This window comes from Hakea prostrata, chromosome 8 (genome assembly GCF_041222555.1).
Source record: "Hakea prostrata isolate BN-2017 chromosome 8, UWA_Hpros_2, whole genome shotgun sequence".
Lineage (NCBI taxonomy): Eukaryota > Viridiplantae > Streptophyta > Magnoliopsida > Proteales > Proteaceae > Hakea > Hakea prostrata.
The window spans coordinates 12,872,783-12,892,585 of NC_142607.1; the positions used below are offsets into that span (position 1 = coordinate 12,872,783).

Sequence of the window (19,803 nt, forward strand, 5' to 3'; positions counted from 1 at the left end):
TGATGAACAATTGAGAAAAATCCTTACACACGAAATTGTCTTAGGGTCTGTTTGGTTACATGAATCCTGAGATTTGAAATCTCTAGATTCATGAAATCTAGAGATTCATCTTTTTACACTAAAAACGTGAATCTATAGATTTATGGGTATGGGGTGAAATCCAGATATTTCATCTCTGCTATAAAAACGCTAAACATTTATGCATTCATAAAAATCACAGATGAATCCACAGATTTCATTCCACACATGCAGTTAACCAAACAGTTAATTTTATAAATTATGACTCCATAGATTTGAAATCTCTAGATATTTGAAATTTCCAGACTCATGTAACCAAACAAGCCCTAAACTTTGAGACCCAAGAGGAGTCTATTTGACCGAACAACTAAGATGGAAGCAAGGAAATTGCATCCGATAGTTTAAAACCACACTGGTTAGGCTATATATATAAGCCTTGGAACCGGATGAGGTAAAGGCAATGGAATTCTTTTCATTCTAATTATTATTCCTAAGGCTCAGCAACTAGAGTCTTCTTGCTGTTATGTGAAGTACTAATTTGATTGTTAGAGGCGGCCCCTGACCAACCAAGGTTGGCCCGTTATTTGCAGGTGTTTTTGGTGGTAAAGTTACAACTAGACGAAATGACCTCGTAGGCAAATATAAGTATATACATATAGACTTCAATTGGGTAAATGGATTGTCTATTAGAATATGTCATTACGAATCCATCTTCATAGCGAGAACAAGAATTAGGATCACAATAACAGCTTATCATGAGGAATGCACGGGGTATTGCAATTAAAGCTGTGGAAGGTGGTGGCTGGGTGCAGAGACAAAGGTTTCCGCAAGGCAAGAGAAGAACACATCAGAGCAGGGTCCATTCAAAGTTGTACTAAAACAATGAAACGTAGATCTCAATGAACAGAAACATAGATAGTGACTTAGCAAACATGGGATCCACCTTCTCTGAAAGAACAACTGTGCATTAACCCAATTCCCAAACTCTGATTATGGTTCCTACGACACCATATGTATACATGTTGAGCTGATCTATTTTCCTTTGCATGAATCCTTCCCAACCCCCTTACAGTGTCCAATGTCCATCTCTGATTGCATCTTTCAGATTTTAAGGTTTTTACAAGTTCTCTTCACCATAAAGTTTCAACTTCAACTCAACTGTTGCAACCCCCCCCCCCCCTTTCAATAACTACTACCTTCATTGAAGAGCCCAAGCCCAATCCAAACTTCAGGTTGGGCTAAGAAACCACGCACTCTCTGGTGGATAGGCCCTAACCTGGCCTAGATCTGGTAATGCTCTGGCTGGCCAAGGAAGCCTGGAAGGAAAACTCAGTCCATAAATGGTAATGAACCAAAACAATAACAAAAGGGACAATTTTCTGTTCACATGGAAGCCCAGAACACAGTTAGGTTAATTCTCTCCTGTTAGTATATAAGAAATTCACATTGTCAGAAAATAGATCTCCAATTAATGTGTTTTTTCTCTTGAATGGGCTGGAAAGACCATTTCCAGGAGAACTAGAATTTATAACTAAGACACTAACATGGCTCTTTTTGTGTGTGTGTGTTGTGGGGGGGGGGGGGGGGGGTGCAAACGAGACTCTAACATGTTATTCTCTATCCTTTCCCCTCTTTGCCTAAATTAGTTCAATGCAAATTCTTTGAATGACCTTGAAAAAAATAAATAAAAAACAACTCTTTTAATGACCTTTCTAATCACCCTTATTTGCACCAAGATAAAGTGCTTTTTTTCTTTCCGTATGTTCAAAATAAGGAGTTTGTAACATGTGCCCACATAAAATAATCTTTCAAATTTAATATGATGTTTTTGGTTCAGGTTAGCCTTGTGAGTTGAGCTTCTAGCTAAGCAGCCTTTGTCCAATCCTTAACTTTTGCAATTATGTAAAGTAAATGGCATTGCTTTTATGAGCTCTTGTTCTCAATGATTTTATTTTTCTTTAAAAAAAATAATTGATATAATATATTCAGTTCCAACTTAGAACATACTGAGATAGTATATTTCATTAGTTCTAAAAGAAAAGGGTGTAAATTTGACTAACATAAACTTTTCGTTTCCCCTTCAATTTCATCATAGAGTTTGTTGATACAGAAGCAAAAGCCCATAATAATTTAATGATGATGTTGTTAACAATGTCCTTAGGGCTTCTAATAGTATTGAAGCGACTTTCTTTAAATGGTAAAGAAGAGAAAGCAAGCTATGCTGATTTCTCTTAATCATAACTGGAGAATGGACAATTGAAGTGAAAAAAATGAAGTTCTCTCCATTGTGTTTTGCTATTAAAGTTATTTTCATAATTATAACTGCACGCTACAAGATTATTGTTCATCAAAGACAAAATACAGATACAAACAAACTGCTCATCAAAGGCAAAATACAGAAAACACAAACACCTTTTGACAAAGCAAAAGGGTCACTGACTATGGTGATGTTCATTCAGAGAGAACAGGAGAGAGGCCGAAATCAAGATCCCAGAGCTCAAAAGATCCATTCACAAAATCAAAGTATCCTCCCTTCAACCCCAAAGTCTTCTTCCTCAAACCATCTCTCACGAATGGATAAGTTAGAAGGTTACTAAGTGATATGTTCACGGCTTCCTGCATTCAAACCAACAACCAAGAGCTGCCATATCAGAATCACATAATACATGCATGGAAGGATTACAAAGATAAAATAAACACAATCAGCTCATTAGTATTCAAGATCCATGTTAGGTCTTGGACCAATGCTCTAAAAGCTTCAAAGTTGATGGAATGAATTGAGTCGAGTCATTCAACCTATCCCATATTAGACTAGTTCAATCTAATGCCCATATACAAATTAGACTCCATTAGTCACATAACAACTCAACTGGTATGTTAATTCCGTGCTAAGTGGTGGGGGAGGTTTGCAACTTGTGGTATTAATATACATTAAAAAAAAAGGTTATAAGATGTAGTGGTTATCATGTAAGTTAAAAGTAGATAAGAGAGAAGAATATGAAAACAGGGAATCAAAGGGAGAAAGAAGGTGAGAGAAGTTAAGGTGTACCTTTGCACATAGTTTGCATTGTTCAGGGAAAGGCAAACTTCCATTCTCTGCCTTCACTTTTAGTTTGGCCGGGTGAATAATTTTCACCCACGATTCTAAGAAATCTCTGCACGGTTTGATAACTTTTGAGTGTTAAAGTTTCTTACTTGAACAACCCAGAAATCAAACCTAATGGGGAAAGGAAGCTTAGTATATAATATAAAAAGGGTTAATGATTTACGTGGAAGTGGGGCCCTCGTCAGGCCAAGTCATAACACCATTTATCCCACCACAGCAGCTGTGTCCAATGACCACAATGTATTCTACCTGAGGGAGACAAAATAAATAAAACCCAAATGAATATCTACCATAACTCAACTCACTGCTTTTATATTGGTAGAATTAAGAGAGAAGCTATTCACCTTAAGAGTCAAGACAGCATATTCCACGGCCGATCCAACCCCAGTGTGTGCAATCTGTGGTAGATAACTCTCTCATTAGGAATAAATAGAATGGAAAAGCACAAATGAAATACAATCCAAAGAGAGATGGCTTGAGACTCTCTGAGAAAAATAAAAGGTGGAGGAGCAGAAGGAAACATGGAACTCAAATTCTCCTCACTTGGGCAGGCCATCTCCTATTCTTCCACCCTCACAGTTGGGCTAGATTCTACATCCTCTCCATCCGGATAAATTCACATACGGCCTATATATAATATATGGCAAGTCCTGTGTCAGGCCTTATGTGAGTATGGGATGATGAGAAGACTACCCGCCTGGATGGAGAGGATCTCTAACATGAATGAGATTCAATAACATGGATATACCTTGTCATATGGAGCGACCGTGTTAGCGACATTGCGGACCACAAAAGCCTCCCCAGGCTGAATATTAAGAACATGAGAGGGACAAACACGAGAGTCGGCGCAGGCAAAGAACATGAACTGTAACAATATTCAACCAATTAAGATCCAAAACCCACAATTTTAATTAAACCTTACATAATATATCTCATGGGAATTATTAGTTGAGGTTTCTTAGCTTACCTTTGGGCTTTGGCTCTTGGCAAGCTCACCCCACAATACGGGGTTTTTCCTGCAAAATAATTCAAATCACATGTTCAACAAATTGTTTGTCTCTTTTTATAAATCTTGAAACTGAAATCAGTCCCGGTTCTTTACCCTAGAGTAATGTCTACCCATGAGTTTTGGTGAATATGATAGAATTTATGTAAGGACTATCCAACATTAGGCACCACAAGCAACACCAAATCAGCCGCACTTGCCTTATAAAGTCCCTCACGGACACCTTAGTGTTTTGTTAGGTAAAGAGGGAACTTACTCGTAGTTCTCCTTCTTGAAATGAAGGAACCCGGTTTTCATCCTCTCGACTGGATCAAATACTGGACCTGCAGCCACCTTTGCGGTTTGCAACTCTGCTGTTATTTGCTCAATTTTTGCAGCGGCCACTGCTTCCAATTTACCATTCTCACTGATATATGCCAACAGCAACAAAGTTATCTCTTTGAATCTTTAATCTCATTAAGTAAATATTTCCACACATTCAAAGGAAAAAAAGAGTGACAAGTAAAGGTCAAAGCTTCGTCTTTCGATTAACGAGTTCACCTCGAAACGTACAAATTAGTTCGACTGGAAAACTAGCAAAAGCTTGTAGGGATACCTGAGCAGGTTCTTCAGTCCTGTGATGGCTACCTCGAAAGGTGCTTCGCTCCCCATTCTGTTGGAAGATTTAGACAAACCGAAGGAGAGCAGATCAGTCAACGAAGTTGCTAGTTGTCCTTGAAAGAATGGATTACACTTGTGAGTTGTGACCCCTTTTATAGTGGAACATAGGAGAGTTTGCTAACCATAGTTAATTCATAGCTTAACCCAAAACCGAGCTCGTTAATACTGGCTTCGGAATATTTTATTTTTTTCTTTCGTTTTTTTGAATGGTCATCTAGGTCAGTTCTTTCTATCTTCTTTTTTTTTTTTTTTTTTTTGGTAATCTCATCTAGGTCAGTTCACGTGTGTTTTAATTATGTCTTCAAGAAAGTAACTGTTACTTATATATAATTTAAAATAAGACAAGACTTTGCCCGCCCTAACACCGGAAAGGATTCAAACTCTTGAAGGTGGTGGTTTTTTGGTAAATGATCAACCTACGTGGTTGGTTTTAGAATATTCGGCCATTTCGTTAGTTCATCGATATCCTCAATGAGCAAAAACTCTTGATTGTTTATTTTCTGATATCATAATAATATCTACATGGAGGAGGTTCTTCTATTCTTATTTTGATCTATGGTTAGGGGCAGAGTCAGAATTAAATAGGGTGGGGAGGACGAATAATAAATTCGGATCACTTCTCCATTGGAAGAGCATTAAGTCATTCCACATATTGTGTGGGCTCATGTGAGACCCGCTCTTAGATTATTTTATCATATTGTAGCTCAATTACTTCAATAATTCTTTTCTTTTAATAGAATAATTAGTTTAATACAGCTATACAAATATACAAGTTAGAAACATATTTAATTTAATTAGTTCAATAATTAAATTTAAAAAAAAATCAATTAGGTTGTTGTTTTCTAAAAAGAATAATAGAAAAGAAATAGAGAGAGAATACCTATTACTTAGATAATTATTTTAATATGAAGAGAAAAAACAATTAATTAGTTGAGTAATTAAATTAAAAAGAAGAAAAAAATCAATTGGTTTCATGCCTTCATCGTTTTTTATGTTTTCTGAAAAGAATACTACAAAAATTGAGAGAGAGAGAGAGAGAGAGAGAGAGAAAATACTTGATAATTGTAGAGATGATTTACCAAAACTCCAAAATATGCCAGCTTTTCCAAATTTTTCCTAACTACTTAAGTAGTTTGTCAGAGGTGTGAGGAAAAAAAGAGAAAAAAAAATAATAAATAAACAAGGAGACTCACAAGATTATAAATAAGAATAAAAATATGAGAGAATAGTTCTGTGGATACGGGGGATGGTACATCTTTAATGTTTTGGGAGGATGATTGGCTTATGCTGGGGATGAATTTCAAAGACAAGAGTTTAGCGGCGATTTCAAAGGCTATAAAGAGAAAAAAAAATTTCAGAATATGTGAATGATAGTGAAAATTGGATGACAAAACTTTTTATCATCTCATGGGTGCTTCACTATTAGATCAGCTTATGAAACATTTTGTGAGAGTCAAGCAACCCAACCAATAGTATTCTAACTAGTGACTAATGGTCAAATTTGTGGAGTCTCAAGGTGCCGAATAGTCAGAAACGCTACTTGATGGAAAAACTTCAATGAAGCTCGTTGATCTTCAATCTGAAAATCTTGAAATCGATACACAGAAGAAAGGGATTAAGAAGAGTCAACGTAAAAAATCTGAAACCCAAATGATGGAACGATTTTTATCACCAAAACAACAAGATGGATAAAATAGAATTAAGAACGCATTAGGGTTAAGATCTTCCAAGAAGAGTCCAGGAAAGGAGAGTCGTAGTCTATCTAAGTTGAAGAAACCCACTACCGTTGGAGAGCTTATGAGGGCCAGGTGGATGTTTCTGAACAGACCGATTCAAGGATTAGAAAGGTTTTGCTGAGAATATCTGTAGGGCAGGTGAGCTATATTTCTGTTGTTTATGATTTGTGGTACAAATGATATTTGGATTTGTTTTGCAAGTGTTTATATTAAAACATAGGGATAATTACTCTTGTTCCGTTGGACTTTGATTTTATTACTATTATTTCATGCAATTTTTTAAATTACTAATTTAACCTTTAATTTTGTCTACAATTACTAATGCCCCCTACCGTTAAGTTCCGTTAGTTAACTGATGATGTGGCATCTATATTGTTTTTCAAAATTTCAAAAATAAGCTTGCAATTATCTCTTTATTTATTTACCCTTTTGTCAATTTATAATATTACCCTTAATTAGCTATAGAAAAAAATTAACCTTAAATCCATTTTTTTTTCTCTTAAAAGAAAACACTGAAATAAAGGATTGATGTGATTAAATATGAAGAAATATCAAATTTAATTCAAAATTGAAAATTGAAAATCACCCACTATATGCTAATCATAATGCATGTTACCAAATTTCCTATCAATTAACATTTTATATGTTAATTTGTTGGTAAAACTTCCATCATTGTGATTGTAGAAAATATAAGTGAAGAATGAGAATTTCAACAACCATAAGTGTGTAGTCCCCACCAATCCCCAAATTAAATTCTCGGAAGAAAACAGAAAAAGAAAATAATTTCAGGACAACACTTCTATTGAAGATGAACCTTATCTGAAAATTTATATGATTTATATTTTTTTTTGGCCAAATCTTGGGAACTGGGATTTATATTTTTTTGGTGTAATAGTAAGACCCTCATTAACAAGTATCACACTGCAAGAAATCATTGTTGTTTTGTTCTTTTGTGTAAATTCCAAGAATTACAACATACATAAAGAGATTCATTTTTTTCTCCTAGATCACATTGTTTTTGCTATTAGAACTCAAATTTATATTGTGAAACAATTTGTCTTTACCATGATGCACATTTTGATGGAGTTAGGAGCGAAGAAGCAAGATCTTCACAAACTTTCTTAATATGGGTCTTCATCACATTTTAAATGGAGACGACTAATACTCTTTCAAATCCAAAATTGATGCTAAAATATAAGATTTTAAGAATATAATTGGCATTCAATATAGTTTCCATAAATGAAGGTAGTGTCATTTTTTTTATTTCTTAATTTTAATGAAGGACAAAATAGACATTACATATTCCAAGTTAAAAGCCACTTAACACCGTTAGAAGTGAGGGGGCAATAGTAATTTCACAAAAAAGGAGGATTGAGTAGGAATAAAACCAAAGTATAGGGGACAATAGTAATTATCCCTAAAACATATCATCAAAATTTGCCGAATTTTGGTCATTTCTGCCAACAACGAAGTTTTTTTCAGACCGAAATCGACAAATGCAAAATATTAGGAAAATTTCATCGATAGATCGCTATAAATCATTTTTCTCACCAAAATCAACGATGTATTCACAAATTCTCACGATATATTGCATTGTTTTTAAAATTTAAATGCACTCATATGTTGCTATGAACTTGTCAATCTCCAATTTCAACATTCAATTTTAACTTCTTTTTTTTATAACTTTTTGAAAATCCAACCAAGCTTTTCACTCTCACGTAGTTCCATACTCCATTTTAAATTTTAAATTAATTGTATTCTGATTTGACGGCTTGGTAATAGAGGCTCTTATTCATTAATGCCGGCAGTTCCCAATGTTCGCTAGTTCGGCAGTTTTTCTATGTGACGAACCGGCAAATTTTGGCAAAAGTTCTCACCATGCAAGTGTCATTGATATTAGGGGTAAGTCAAAGATGTGACACTGAAATTTCCCGAAAATAAATGTTGGAGGGGAATACCCATTTTTGGTATAGCCAGCCCAATCCAAGCTTCAGGTTGGGCTAAGGAACCACTCTCTGGTTGGGTAGGCCCTCACCTGGCCTGAATCTGGTAATGCTCTGGTTGATCAAGTCCATTGTAGAGCCCTCCTTGGTGCCTAGAAGCAGTCCCAACAATAAGCTTGTGTTCCCATGGAAGCCCTGACACATTCATGTGTTTTCACTTCTCGGGTTAAATAATCTCAGTGAATGGGCTGGAAGGACCTTTTGCTGACCATTATTAATTATTCTTGTGAAAGCCCTTTTTCAAATCTGCTAGAGAAGTAAAGTTTAAAATTAACACACCAACATGCACTTATTCCCTTGCCTCCTAACCTTTCCATCTTTGCCTTAATTTAGTTCAATGCCTTACCTAACTCTTTTAACGACCTTTCTAATCACCCATCTTTTCACCAAGATAAAGTGCTTTTTCTCCTTTGATAACTTCAAGATAAGGAGCTCTGTGACTTGAGCCCATATAAAATAATCCATTAAGTTTAATATGATATTTGTGTAGGGTTTGGGTGTTTTGTATTCTGTAGGTCCATGTAATTATGGTTTTGGTTGTATTTGTAAATGAAACAGGGTTTGTGTCAATTATTAATACTGGAGTAAAATTGTAATTACATTAGGATTAGGGTTTTAGATTTCTCTATAAATAGTCTTTGTAAGATAACCTATATGTATCAATCTCTGTAGAAGATTGGGTAATCAATCCCTGTAGGGGATTGAGAAATCCATCATGAGGATAAGGATGGGGGGCAAGCAAAGGGTAGTACTTTGTGGGTGTGAGAGTGGTGTGTAGTTTCCTGGAAATAGTGAAACTTTTTTTTCTCTCTGGTGGACGTAGGCAGGGTTTTGCCGAACCATGTTAAATTTCCCTTGTATGCTTTGCTTGTGTTCTTCTCTGTTTATGGTTGTGCATCCATTATCTCTAACAATTTCTTGTTTAGATTAGCTTTGCGAGTTGAGCTTTTGACTAAGTGGCCTTTGTCCAATCCTTGACTTTTGCAATTATATATGTAAGGCAAATGACATTGTTTGTAAGACTTATTGTTTTCAATAAATTTTTTTCTTACCCAAAACAAAATTTAATATAATATATTCAGTTCCAACTTAGAATATATTGAGATAAAAAATAAAAAAAGGGGTGTAAAATTGACAACATAAACTTTTCTTTTCCCCTTCAATTTCATAACAGAGTTTGTTGATACAGAAGCAAGAACACATAATAATTTAATGATGATGTTGTTAATTAACGATGTCCTTAGGGCTTCCAATGCAATATTGAAGCGACTTCCTTTACATAGTAAAGAAGAAAAAGCAAACTATGATGATTTCTCTTAATCATAACTGGAGAATGGACAATTGAAGTGAAACATATGAAATTATCTCCATTGTGTTTCGTTGGTAAAGTTATTCTCATAATTATAACTGCACGCTACAAGATTATTGTTCATCAAAGGTAAAATACAAAACACACAAACTGCTCGTCAAAGGAAAATACATAACACACAAACACCTTTTGACAAAGCAAAAGGGTTAGAGAAAGAAAATGAGGGTCACTGACTATGGTGATTTTCATTCAGAGAGAACAGGAGAGAGGCCGAAATCAAGATCCCAAACCTCAAAAGATCCATTCACAAAATCGAAGTATCCTCCCTTCAACCCCAAAGTCTTCTTCCTCAAACCGTCTCTCACAAATGGATAAGTTAGAAGGTTACTAAGTGATACGTTCACAGCTTCCTGCGTACAAACCAACAACCAAGAGCTGCCATATCAGAATCACATAATGCATGCATGGAAGGATTACAAAGATAAAACACAATCAGCTCATTAGTATTCAAGATCCATGTTAGGTTCTTGACCAATGCTCTAAAAGCTTCAAAGTTATTGGAATGAATTGAATCAAGTTATACAACCTATCCCATATTAGACAAGTTCAATCTAATGTCCATATACCAAATTAGACCCCATTAAGCACAAAACAACTCAACTGGTAGGTTAAATCCGCGCTAAGTGGTGGGTGAGGTTTGGAACTTGTGGTATTATACATTAAAATTCTTTTTTTAAGATGAAGTGGTTATCATGTAAGTTAGAAGTAGATAAGAGAGAAGAATATGAAAACAGGGAATCAAAGGGAGAAAGAAGGTGAAGAGAAGTTAAGGTGTACCTTTGCACATAGTTTGCATTGTTCAGGGAAAGGCAAACTTCCATTCTCTGCCTTCACTTTTAGTTTGGCCGGGTGAATAATTCTCACCCACGATTCTAAGAAATCTCTGCACGGTTTGACAACTTTTGAGTGTTAAAAGTTTCTTTCTTTTACAACCCAAAAATCAAACCTACTGGGGAAAGGAAGCTTAGTATATAGTATAAAAAGGGTTAAAGATTTACGTGGACTTGGGGCCCTCGTCAGGCCAAGTCATAACACCATTTATCCCACCACAGCAACTGTGTCCAATGACCACGATGTATTCTACCTGATGAAGACAAAATAAATAAAACCCAAATTATGAATATCTACCATAATTAACTTCAATTCACTGCTTTGAAATTAGCAGAATTAACAGAGAAACAATTCACCTTAAGATGCAAGACAGCATACTCCACGGCTGATCCAACACCAGTTTGTGCAATCTGTTGTCGTAGATAACTCTCTCATTAAAAACAAATAGAATGGAAAAGCACAAATGAAATACAATCCAAAGTGAGATGGCTTGAGACTCTTTGAGAAATAAAAAAGGTGGAAGAGCTAGCAGTAGGAAACATGCATGGAACTCAGATTCTCTTCACTCATTCTCCAACGTACCTTCACAATATAGAGAGGATTTCCATTAACATGAATGGGATTCAACAACGTAGATATACCTTGTCATATGGGGCGACTGTGTTGGCGACATTGCGGACCACAAAAGCCTCCCCAGGCTGAATATTAAGAACATGAGAGGGGCAAACACGGGAGTCCGCGCAGGCAAAGAACATGAACTGTAACAATATTATTCAACCAATTAAGATCCAAAACCCACAATTTTAATTAATTAAAACCTTACATAATGTATATCATAAGAAGTATTAGTTGAGGTCTTACCTTTGGGCTTTGGCTCTTGGCAAGCTCACCCCACAATACGGGGTTCTTCCTGCAAATAGTGCAAATCACATGTTCAACAAATTGTCTGTTTCATTTATAAATCTCTATTTTTCATGGCTAGAAGCTTCACATCTCATATACTGTAAAGTGAATCTAGAGTGGAGATCTACTCCACTTAGGCGGGCGGTTCAAAATATGATAGAATTCACATAGCGCCCATCCACCATTAGACACCACAAGCAGCGCCACTCCAGCGGCACTGGCCTTGTAAAGTCCCTGGCGGATACCTTTGTGGTTTGTTTGTTAGGTAAATTAAGAGAAAACTTACTCGTAGTTCTCCTTCTTGAAATGAAGGAACCCAGTTTTCATCCTCTCGATCGGATCAAATACTGGACCTGCAGCCCACTTTGTGGTTTGCAACTCTGCCGTTATTTTCTCAATTTTTGCCGCGGCCACTGCTTCCAATTCACCATTCTTACTGATACCAACAGCAGCAAAGTAATCTCTTTTAACTTTTTAATCTCGTTAAGTAAATATTTTCACACATTCACCAGAAAAAACGAATGAGAACTCAAAGAAATAGCAGAAAGCTTGAAGCGATACCTGAGAAGGCTCTTCAGTCCTGTGATGGCTGACTCGAAAGGTGCATCGCTTCCCATTCTGTTGGAAGATTGAGACAAACCGAAGGAGATCAGATGAGTCAACGAAGTCGCTAGTTGTCCTTGAAAGAATGGATTAGACTTGTAAGTTGTGTCCCCTTTTATAGTTGAACATAAGAGAGTTTGCTAACCATAGTTAATTGCTAGCTTAACTCAAAACCGACCTCGTTAATACTGGCTCTCGAATATTTTATTTATTTTTCTTTTTCTTTTTTCTTTTTTTGAATTGTCATCTAGGTCAGTTCATGTGTGTCTTAATTATATCCGAAATAACTGTTACATATATAATTTAAAAATAAGACAAGACTTTGACCTTGCGCCAGAAGTGATTCAAACTCTTGAAGGTGGTGGTCTTTTGGTAAATGAGCAACCCTTGTGGTGGGTTTTAGAATATTCGACAATTGTGTTCGTTCATCGATATCCTCAATGAGCAAAAACTCTTGATTGTTTATTTTGTGATATCATAATATCTACATGGAGGAGGTTCTTCTATCCTTTTGATCCCCATGGGGACCACGATGACGGTGAGTTTAGACAACCATGGTTTGTGGTATGCCCTGTCCAAGAGGCAACCACTCAAATAACCCTACACGCAGTGTCAATTGAAATTTTGGTTCTTCAAAATAGTGAATTGTTAACTACCGAAGTGTTCCATGAGGAAGATGAGAGTTTGGGTCTCCCAAATGGTCTGGGATTGTCTCCCCTAACAGGGAGCACTCTATGCTCTCCCGACAGATATTTACCACAAATTACAGGGGGTCCACAGGCTTAGGGTGGTGGAGTTATTTTTTTAAATCCACGACCTCTTCACTTAGATTTTAACATTCATGACATAGAGTAGTCATGGACTTATTGGGCACTCCTCTTATTGGGTTCTATATATATATATAGGGGTCATATAGCCAAGTAAAGAAACTATTGGACTCAATATTGTATATAGGGGTCATGCAACCAAGTAAGGAAACCGACGTTGTAAGAACAGTAAGCATTGTAATTAAAATAAGATAACCTACTTAAAAATGAATGCTTAATCACAATTTATCCTTAATAGTTATAACTTATAAAAAATTATAGAATTTTTTTCCTATCCTTAATCCTGTTTTCATGAGTTCTATTTCTGTTGTTTCTTTATGAATTTTGAAAAATTTTTTGTCGATACAATTGGAAGTTCATCCTTCACTCTGAGTATGTTTATGGTGTCAGTGTAGATTCTAATGGTATTTTTGAGTCTCAGATCTCCCGCTTCCCTCTCCGTTTGGTGAATTTCATGGGAATTTATTTGATTCAGAGCTCAGAGAAACTGCTAATGAAATATTCATCAGCGCTTGTAGACCCATTGGTGGAAGGCCATTGACTTTCACTCCACAATCAGAGAAGAATGAGAGATCTTCATCTCCATCATTGTTGTTAAACCCGTAAACGGATCGGATTCGGCTTGGACCAATATCTAAGCTGAATCCGATTAGCAAAACCGTTATCCGAATCCGGCAGAAATGTAAAGAAAGTATCTGAATTCGAATCTAGAACTTTATCGAATATCCGATAAACTATCCGATTATTGATTGGTGATTGTCATTTTTTATTTATTTTGATTTCCGATTTCTAATTTCCGGTTATTGGTTACCGGTTTCCAAATCCGATTGTTAGCCCTTTTTTAGAGAGAAGTGTACTCTAACTAGATAATATCCGATTTTCGATTATCCGGTTACCGATTACCGATTTTCGAATCCAATTATCGTCCCTTTTCAGAGAAAATACTTTACTCTAGCTGGATTATTTTTTATCCGGATATTATCAAATCCGATAAGGAATTATCTGAATCCGGTTGCTTAGCTAACAGATACAGATATTTTTTTGTGAAAAAGATTTCGGATACAGACACCCTTAAACGAATTCGGAGGCAGATTTCAGCTATCCATTTACAAGTTTAATTGTTGTCTTATGGGTCTTCTGTTTCACCTTCTTCTACTTCAAATGGCTTGCTAGATTATTCAGGTGGGACTTCGTCTTGCTCTTCTTATTTCTATTTTTTCTTTTGAGATTTTCATTGGTAGTCAACTTAGCTGGGGGAAACTATGACGTACTCACTTAGTGGAAAAAATTACTAGTATATAAGTTGAAAAATTAACCTTACCAATAGTTACATTTTCTATTAAGTTCGAAACCAGAATGATGGATTTGCTCTTATTTGTGGTAAAATGACTTTAAGCCCCACTTTTTATATTTTTGTGGTGTAGCACGGGTGATTCTATACAAGTTGTGTATTAAGTAATTAGTCTTTAGGGTTTTCATAGTGAATCCTAAATGATTGAAATTAGACAATCAGAAGAAGAAGATTGTTGTATGTTCAAATTATGGAATGATAAGAGAAGGAATTAAAAGAAACATGAACGAAGAAAGCAATTAAAGGGCTAAAATCATTTGATCGATCTGAAACTCACCACATAACGAGGATGTATTTCCAACAACGCTCAACTTTTTCATCCATTCTTAGATCAAAAGCTTTCCTTCCACTGCATCCTTCAGCTGAAAAAGTACTAACAGCTAAAGAAGTAATAGATGAAAGAACGAACCCCTGTGCCATGGATTTGAAACCCCTCTTTTCTCTAATCACATAGGCTTTCAAACAAACAAGGACAAAGGAAGAAATGGAAGAAGCATATATATATATATGGAGATGCTAGTTAGGGGGTTTTGATTCTCCAGCAGTAGATAGATGTTAGGTTTGAACATGTTATGAAATGGGTTTGCTAATAATGGTGGCATCTCCTTGTCATGTTATGAAAACTGTTGAACTCATTAATTCAATGAATGGAGATATGAATTGTGTGGTGTTCTAAGTCTCAATACATATGTTTTCATATTATATGTACAACTTGATAAATGGTAAGCAGGAAGAATGTTGTCATAATATTGTCATCTTCTCCTCATTCTTGCACAGCTGATGAGCTTCTTGTCCAGGACTAATCTAACAATCATCCCTTGCTTCTATGGAAAAGAAAGCAACTATATCCATAAATTCATTAAAAATTTAAATTTTATTGAAAAAAAAGGATAAAATTGACTGATCCTAAGATGATAAAGGTTTTATGTTCGTCTGAATATGATTTTTTTTACTTAAAAAAATAAAAAGAATGCTTTTGATCTTGACTTAGTTTTTCATTTTTTTTCTTCTGTTAAAGAGTAATGCATAGATAGGTTCAATGTTATATACTATGAATTTGCATGTAATGGATCTAGACACATAAGGTGTCTCTTTATGTTACTATTAAATTGATCTATCTTCTCACATTATTTCAGTTCACAATGATGAAACCGGTGGATCACCAATGATGAAAGTTAAGGGTGGACTTCTTTACAAGAGAGAAGTTATAAAGAGCAAAGAGAGGGAATCTGAATTTTCACCATTTTGGTATTTCATATTCTTTCGCTCTATTTATTATATTTTTTCCCCCAAAACTTAACCACTTAATTAAAGTCTCACCTAAATGCGGGGACCAACGTGGAATTCTTAGTTGGACTAAATCAAATTAAAGAGTAGTTATCTAGAAATACTCAATTGATTTGCCACCATGATAGACACAAAGTGTAATGAGTCCCACACACTATGATTAACATAATATTACTTTGCGATTCATTTGATTAGGGCCAATTTGGTTACTTGAGTATGGAGATTTCAAAAATCTAGATATTTCCAGTTTATAGATTTCAAATCTATGGAGTCATAGTTCATAAAATTAATTGTTTGGTTAGCGAATGTTTGGAATGAAATTTGTAGATTCATTCTGAAAAAACATCTATGGAGTTATGGTTCAAATGTTTAGCGCTTTTATAATAGAGGTGAAATCTCATACCCATAAATCTACAAATTCACATTTTTTGTGTAAAGAGGTGAATCCTAGATTTCATGCATCCATAACCAAACGAGTATAAATCTCCCATTTGTGAATCTAGATATTTGAAATCTCTAGATTCGGGTAACTAAATAGGCCCTTAAGACACTTGAGCAATCAGAATATATGGCAATGGAAGAGGTCCAACGAAAGGTGGCTAACAAGGAGGAATTTCCTATTAGCTTCAACCTTGGTCGTTGCAACCAAGGTTTAAAGTATCTCGTATCAGCTATCAATCAAGCGATTTTAAGAGACGTTTTGGTTCGTATCATATCTTATCAAAGATACATATCGATGGTTGAATAATATAATATAAATTATTCAAATACATATGAAAGTAATCTAATTTAAATAGAAAATTAGTAAACTCTATCTTGAGAAAGAAGGAAATTGACCATTAGAACAAAAAATCATCTTTCAATTGAGACGCTCGTATGTCCAACCCATCATCTTGCAACTGTTATTCACGTGGCTTGCAGATTGCCCTGAAGCAGTTCATGCCTTCAAGTATTCAAGTTTCACATCACATTTTTGCTCAAATTGGTGCCAAACGCATCTTCTAGTGTATGTTCAAGGCCTAAGGGGTTTGGAAACTGTTCTCTTCAACATAACACATCTTTAGTTCGAATATTAAGTTCCCCTATGCTTTGGGGATGTGCAGATCCAAAAAATTCTCCCCATGTACAAGTTTCAATGTCAATGGGCGAGGTAGTCACAAATAGTAAGAAATGCAAAAGTTTATAACTCGTCATGAGACCAGGCTCTTTCGCTCTTTTAAGTTGGATCTATACTTATGGATATGTAACATTTTGTATTGCATTGTATTGCTATGTATCAATGTGTATCGCATTGCATCGCATGCAACCAAGTGAGAAACTGTTATTATAAGAATAGTAAGCATTGTAATTCAAATAAGATAACCTAATTAAAAATGAATGCTTAATCACAACTTATCCTTAATAGTTATAACTTAAAAGTTGTATTATAATAATTAAATTGTTGATGTTAGATCTTTTTATAATTAAGAATAGATACTTGAATGTTCGCATATACAAGAAATTATTTATATATGTTTATTTGATTGTTAAGAGATCCCAAAGCAGTTATAGAGTCGAGATCATATAGTTTAGAGGTTGACATTTGTTGCTGAATAGAATTGTGCCAATTGACAACCTTAATTCTGTGAATTCCATGAACCACGATAGATCTCAATTCTCAAGAAATCAAAATTGAGGTTTTTTTTTTTTTGGGTGCGTTGTGACTATCAATATAATATATGTAACTGCTTATGTTTATATCATACTATTATACAAAAGCACATACTCCTCTTTTAGTTAATAATTAGTTACTATTAATTAAAAAAAAAAAAATTAGAGAGAGAGAGAATCTGCTTCTAAATTCTATGATTTCCATTTTCTCTATCGGAATATTTGAAAAAGAATAACCTATATGAAAAAATTAAAAGAATTAAGAAAAGAAAATAGAGAAAAAGAAGAAGAGAATAATTAAGGAAAATTATGGTATTTAAAAAAAATCTTATATTAATGAAAAGGAGAATTTGAACATATATAATATATAAAATTGAATCTTATATTTTAAAGGTAATAAAAAATCGTTTAAAATAGGAATTTTGATGTATTGTTTTGATAAAATATACAATATTCTAAGATTGTAATGGAATATGGCATGAAATAGCAATCTCGCTATTTTTTTACCAAAATAAAAATAGAAAAAATGATACTTTCTTAACAAAGTAATAGAATATGTTAAAATTTGGTAATTTTTGAAAAACAAAAAATAAAAATAAAAAGGTAAAATATGGTAATTTTCTAAGCATGGGTGTTAGAAAGAATCTTTATGTGAGATACGAAGCGATATACTTTCTTAGTACCTTAAATATCTTTCTTTTCCTAAAATCTATTAAACCTTTTGTAGTAGGTTAAAGTAAGATAATCAGAAAAGATTGTTGATTGCTCAAACCAAAAAAGAAAGTAAAAGACACCGAAATGGTACCCTTCTTATTTTCCTCCACGAAAGTAAAAGATTTCTAGAAACGTTTTCGTTTTAGAGGAAAATATCATTTGCAAGAGGAACCCCGAGGGGTGACTCAATTGGCAAAGCTCAACCCTTTCACATAGGAGGTCAAAGAACGAATTTCCTCAAGGCCAAGGTCAAAGCTCCCTTAAAGATGTAATCGTGGTGCGTGTGCGCTGGACCGGATGAACCTCATATCCAAAACAAAAACCTCAAGATCTAACAATGTGGAGAAATCCAGTTATGCACACCAAAACTTCAACATCTAGCGAAGTGTTGAAATTCTGCATTAGAAAAAAAAAAATTTGATGACTAACATAAAAACAATTACTAATAATCAAAGTACACTTAATGGTAATATAAATTGATCCTTAAAAACATTAAACTTGTCCAAATTCAACTTCGAAAATATGTAATCGAAAAGTAAATGTTGCATATTTCATTATGCAAAATTAACATTCAAATATATATCACCACATGCATTTGCACGTGTAACCTTACTAGTTATATAAAAAGCGCCTTGAGGATGTAGTCGTGATGCGCGCAAGCTGGCCTGAATGAACCTCATTAAAAAAATATAAAAAAATCATTCGCAAATGATTTTTTTTTTTTTTTTAAATCTTTTTCCTGGTTAAAAGGATCTCAATTTGGTTCGGTAGATCTTTTAAAAACTTTCCTATAGCAATGGTTCTTAACAATTCTACAACAATTTGTGCAATGGTCTTCCTCTTTCAGACCAATTGATCAACAATCATTTAAAAAAGTAGAAAGAACAACGTGCATTCGTCCGCGAATTCTAGCTACTATATATGTATAACTAATTGTGTAAATCTTATGCTTGCATTTGTATACGAATCATGAAAATTAGGAATCCCAAGAGATGGGTTGGTTTTTTTCTGACTTTTTTATTTATAAAAATGTGATAATGTTTTTAGACTAAACACGTGTCGTGAATATAATCATATGGAATATAAAATTTCATCTCCATGTAGTAAAGGATCTATACTCCCACCTTATTTATAGATCAAGTCGATGAAAATTCTCAGGTGGAGGACAGACGTCGGAATTCTGAATGTGCCGCGGAGATAAGTGAATGCTTATGGGACATTTTCTTTTCCATTTGTTTGATTAGTTCTTTAATTAAAAGGGTAGAATTGATACTTTAAATCATCAGAGGAGTTTCACTAAAAAAAAAAAAAAGAACTGCTGATAAGGGGTATAACTGATTTGGATTTGTTTTGCAAGTGTCATTAATATTAGGGATAGGTCAAAGATGTGACAATGAAATTTCCCAAATATAAATGTTGGAGAGGAACACCCAATTTTGGTAGAGCCTAGCCCAGTCCAAGCTTCAGGTTGGGCTAATGAACCACTCTTTGGTTGGATAGGCCCTAACATGGCCTGAATCTAGTAATGCTCTGGCTGATCAAGCCCATTGTAAAGACCTCCTTGGTGCCCAGAAGCAGTCTGCAACTAAAACTCGGCCCATAATGTGGTAATGAACCAAAACAATAAGCTTTCTGTTCTCATGGAAGCCCAGAACACACTTAGGTTGATTCATGTGTTTTTACTTCTGGGGTTAAATAATCTCAGTGAATGGAGCTCTGGAAGGACCTTTTGCTTGTGA

General features: G+C 34.8%; 2 protein-coding genes across 2 annotated transcripts; both read right to left on the minus strand.

Annotated features, from left to right (window-relative positions):
- Nucleotides 1–2,321: 2,321 nt before the first annotated feature.
- Nucleotides 2,322–4,831, minus strand: LOC149007010 (carbonic anhydrase 2-like). Its single transcript, XM_089165673.1, has 8 exons — nt 4,726–4,831; nt 4,387–4,536; nt 4,092–4,140; nt 3,873–3,989; nt 3,469–3,522; nt 3,288–3,373; nt 3,068–3,173; nt 2,322–2,634 (listed from the first exon to the last, which is right to left on the minus strand). Exons 1-8 carry the CDS (start codon nt 4,779–4,781, stop codon nt 2,470–2,472), a joined length of 783 nt encoding a protein of 260 aa, XP_089021799.1. The 5' UTR covers nt 4,782–4,831; the 3' UTR covers nt 2,322–2,469.
- Nucleotides 4,832–9,945: 5,114 nt separating this feature from the next.
- LOC149007011 (carbonic anhydrase 2-like) lies at nt 9,946–12,297 on the minus strand. Its single transcript, XM_089165774.1, has 8 exons — nt 12,194–12,297; nt 11,919–12,068; nt 11,591–11,639; nt 11,371–11,487; nt 11,086–11,139; nt 10,897–10,982; nt 10,676–10,781; nt 9,946–10,248 (listed from the first exon to the last, which is right to left on the minus strand). The coding sequence occupies exons 1-8, from the start codon at nt 12,247–12,249 to the stop codon at nt 10,084–10,086; spliced, it is 783 nt and encodes a 260-aa protein (XP_089021900.1). The 5' UTR covers nt 12,250–12,297; the 3' UTR covers nt 9,946–10,083.
- Nucleotides 12,298–19,803: the final 7,506 nt, after the last annotated feature.

Excerpts from the sequence above, each read along its gene's own strand:
- LOC149007010 (XM_089165673.1), bottom strand. The coding sequence starts at position 4,781 with ATGGGGAGCGAAGCACCTTTCGAGGTAGCCATCACAGGACTGAAGAAC. Across the intron at positions 4,537-4,725 it reads GGACTGAAGAACCTGCTCAG|TGAGAATGGTAAATTGGAAG; the intron begins GTATCCCTACAA and ends GGCATATATCAG. Across the intron at positions 3,374-3,468 it reads ATGCTGTCTTGACTCTTAAG|GTAGAATACATTGTGGTCAT; the intron begins GTGAATAGCTTC and ends TGTCTCCCTCAG.
- LOC149007011 (XM_089165774.1), bottom strand. The coding sequence starts at position 12,249 with ATGGGAAGCGATGCACCTTTCGAGTCAGCCATCACAGGACTGAAGAGC. Across the intron at positions 12,069-12,193 it reads GGACTGAAGAGCCTTCTCAG|TAAGAATGGTGAATTGGAAG; the intron begins GTATCGCTTCAA and ends TGTTGGTATCAG. Across the intron at positions 10,782-10,896 it reads GACGAGGGCCCCAAGTCCAC|AGATTTCTTAGAATCGTGGG; the intron begins GTAAATCTTTAA and ends CAAACCGTGCAG.